We start from the raw sequence: 3,241 nt of genomic DNA, 5'->3' as shown, positions 1-3,241 counted from the left end.
TTTTTATTTATTTCATGAGAGATCGAGCAGCCAGCCTACGTTTCGGAATACTATACGCGAGTTAAATGGTCGTGTTTGTAGAATCTATCGAACTACTATGACTTCCACGGTTCAACCTCTCACAGCTGACCTTGATGCCTCTCCCTCTCTAATTTCTCCCCCTATAAAAGGGCACTCTCACCCGTCTCCTTCACCTCCAGAAGCTTTCTCGATTCGACCGGAGACATTTCCTGCTCGCTGCTTCTCCTAGCTTCATGTGTACATAGCTAGCTAGACTTGATAGACAGATACATACGTACTACTACTACATGGAGGTTTATACGATCGATCGAAAATCAGTGGATGCATCGGCGGCGCAGGTGGACGTCCCCTCCTACTTCCTGTGCCCGATCTCCATGGAGATCATGCGGGACCCCGTCACGCTCTCCTCCGGGATCACCTACGACCGGGAGAGCATCGAGCGCTGGGTCTTCACCGACGGCCACGGCGAGTGCCCCATGACCAAACAGCAGCTCGGCGCCGCCGACCGGGAGCCCACGCCCAACCACACGCTCCGCCGCCTCATCCAGGGCTGGTGCGCCGTGCACGCCGTCGAGCGCTTCCCCACCCCGCGCGCGCCCGTCGACGCCGCCCGTGTGGCTTCCATCGTCGACGCGGCCAGGCGGGGCCACGACCTGCTGGCGGCCTCCCTCAAGGAGCTCGCGGACATCGTCGCCGAGAGCGACTGCAACCGCCGCTGCGTCGAGGCCGCGCCCGGCGCCGTCGCGTTCCTCGTGTCCGTCCTCAAAAAGCACGCTGCGCAGGACGCGCCCAAGCAGCCTTCATTAGGGTCCCAGTCCCAGGAGGATCAGATGTACGGCGCCGTGCTGGGTTCGCCCAAGGCGAGCTCGCCGGAGGACACGGCCCTCAGCATCCTGCATTCGCTTAGGCTCTCCGAGGAGAGCTGGAAGAGAATCCTGGAGCGCGGCGAGAACTTCCTCGACACCATGGCGTCCGTGTTGCGGCGGCCGAGCCACCTCTCGCGCACCTACGGCATCCAGCTCCTGAAAGCGGCGGTCTCGGAGATGCCGCCGGCGCAGCTCACCTCGGCCAGCGCCGAGCTGGTCGAGGGGGTGGTGTCGGTCGTCACGGACAAGCTGTCGGCCAAGGCGGTCAAGATTGCGCTCCACGTTCTCTGCCGGCTATGCCTGTGGGGCCGGAACCGCGTCAAGGCCGTCGAGGCCGGCGCGGTGGCGGCGCTCGTGGAGCTGCTCCTCAACGAGTGCTGCGGCGGCAGCAAGCAGGCGTGCGAGCTCGCGATCGTCGTGCTGGACCATCTATGCGGCTGCGCCGAAGGTCGTCTGGAGCTCGTGGCGCACCCGGCGGGGCTGGCGGTGGTGGCGAGGGCGGCAACGCGGCTGTCCGCCGCGGGGACGGAGAGCGCGGTGCGCGCTCTACACGCTGTGGCGAGGCATTCGGCGACGCCAGCGGTGCTGCAGGAGATGCTGGCGGTCGGTGTGGTCGGAAGGCTGCTGTTCCTGGTGCAGGCCGGAGCCGCCGGCGACCGCCCCAGGGAGAGGGCGAGGGAGATGCTCAAGATGCACGCAAGGGTCTGGAGGGGATCGCCGTGCTTCTCGTCGCACTTGAATGCTTCCTACCCTTCGTGATATCACATGCACGCAAGTATATTCTTCTTCGCCTTATCACGGGATCGATCCTGCATGGCAGTCTGGTAGACGTGGTCTAAGGCTTTCTAATTGGCCATTTTTTGTGTGAAGATTGTATTGATTGTTCCAACTTACAACCAGCCGGGAAGGTTGATATACACCTAGTAGCTCTCTCTAAAATTGGGGAGGATTCAAGTGTACATTAGAATTGGAAAATAATACTGGGGATAATTCAAGTGTATACACCTGCGCATAATGCTTTGTTTACTCTCTTTCTTCAGATACGCGCTATTGTTTACGTAGGTTGTGACTACAAATTATTTTGTTAGGGATCATGCTAGTAAATAATCACAGCGAGATATGACTTATACAAACTACATTCAATTTATATTTTTGTTGGTGAACAGTCAGATCGACGAATATAACAGGCAGGGTTGGGCTTTGATAATCTGTTGGGATGAGTGATAAGGTGCTTGCTGCATGTGAGTAGGTGTACATTTGTTAATCTGCACCATATTCTCTCTGTAGTTTAAATGGATTGGTTAAATTTTAGGTATTCTATAAGTTGTTTTTATTGAATTATAATCTGTTGGCGTAGTTTCTATAGAAAACCTCTAGTTCATTGGAATGATGTCAAAATTCTATATATATTTTATATGGCCTAATTTCATAGGATTTTCTATGTTTTCCTATGTTCTTTTATACATGGATTTTGATGTGAAATGATAAATAAGTATATAGATATTTTGACATGGAGGGAGGGAGCATATGCACCATAGAACCGAATTGAATTTCCGCTAGCAAGTCCCATATATAGATATTTTAGGATAATATATCAAAAGGACACATACAAACACACTACTATAAATACACATATTAGTTCGGTGAAGTGATGTGCCACTTCCGCTTTGCTTAGACTTAGGTGAATTAAATGCAAAACAAATAGTCATTTAGAACTTAACTTAGACATACATTTTGTGCAACATACTCCAAAATTCAAATACAATTTCCAGTTTAGAACAAGAAAATATATTTGTGATGGTAAATATCATAATCAAATGTGAAATGATAAATAAGTATCAAGATATCTATATACGACAATAATTTTGATGTAAACTCTCATAGTTGCACATGAAAAAAATAGTGATGTAAACTATCAAAGAATGTATTCAAAGGGAACATAATTTTTGGCATAAGGTGAGATGAAGTAAAAAAGTTCAATACAAATAGTTGATACAATTGGTTTTAACTTTAAATTAACGGACTAAGCCCGATTTTATAAATAAAACCACTAAAGACATCATAGTCTCTACAATTAAAATAGTTCACAACGATAGCCATGTTAGGTTTGCAAGTACGGAACAATTAGTGTATGGTTTCGCCTTCCATCTATCATGTGATGAGTGGTGCGATACGTCTCTTCTCCTCCTCAATATAAAGTGATCAATCCCTTTTTTGCTCGCCACAACAGGTGAACACACCGCTGGCAATTTTCAAGAACTACCATAGTTCATGACTGCCATATGACTTAGCTCACTTGAGTGCTAATGGATATGACCTAGCTCAACTACTAGGAATAGAACTCAACAAGTTTT

The 3,241-nt window shown here is 49.5% G+C and overlaps 1 protein-coding gene across 1 annotated transcript; it reads left to right on the top strand.

The window, feature by feature from the left end:
• Nucleotides 1-247: 247 nt before the first annotated feature.
• On the top strand, nt 248-1,803 carry LOC124669426 (E3 ubiquitin-protein ligase PUB23-like). Its single transcript, XM_047206045.1, has one exon. The coding sequence runs from the start codon at nt 309-311 to the stop codon at nt 1,644-1,646; it is 1,338 nt and encodes a 445-aa protein (XP_047062001.1). The 5' UTR covers nt 248-308; the 3' UTR covers nt 1,647-1,803.
• Nucleotides 1,804-3,241: the final 1,438 nt, after the last annotated feature.

This window comes from Lolium rigidum, chromosome 7 (assembly GCF_022539505.1).
Source record: "Lolium rigidum isolate FL_2022 chromosome 7, APGP_CSIRO_Lrig_0.1, whole genome shotgun sequence".
Taxonomy (NCBI): Eukaryota; Viridiplantae; Streptophyta; class Magnoliopsida; order Poales; family Poaceae; genus Lolium; species Lolium rigidum.
The sequence above is the reverse complement of the archived record's forward strand: the minus strand, read 5'-3'. Positions and strand labels throughout refer to the sequence as shown.

Excerpts from the sequence above, each read along its gene's own strand:
- LOC124669426 (XM_047206045.1), top strand. The coding sequence starts at position 309 with ATGGAGGTTTATACGATCGATCGAAAATCAGTGGATGCATCGGCGGCG.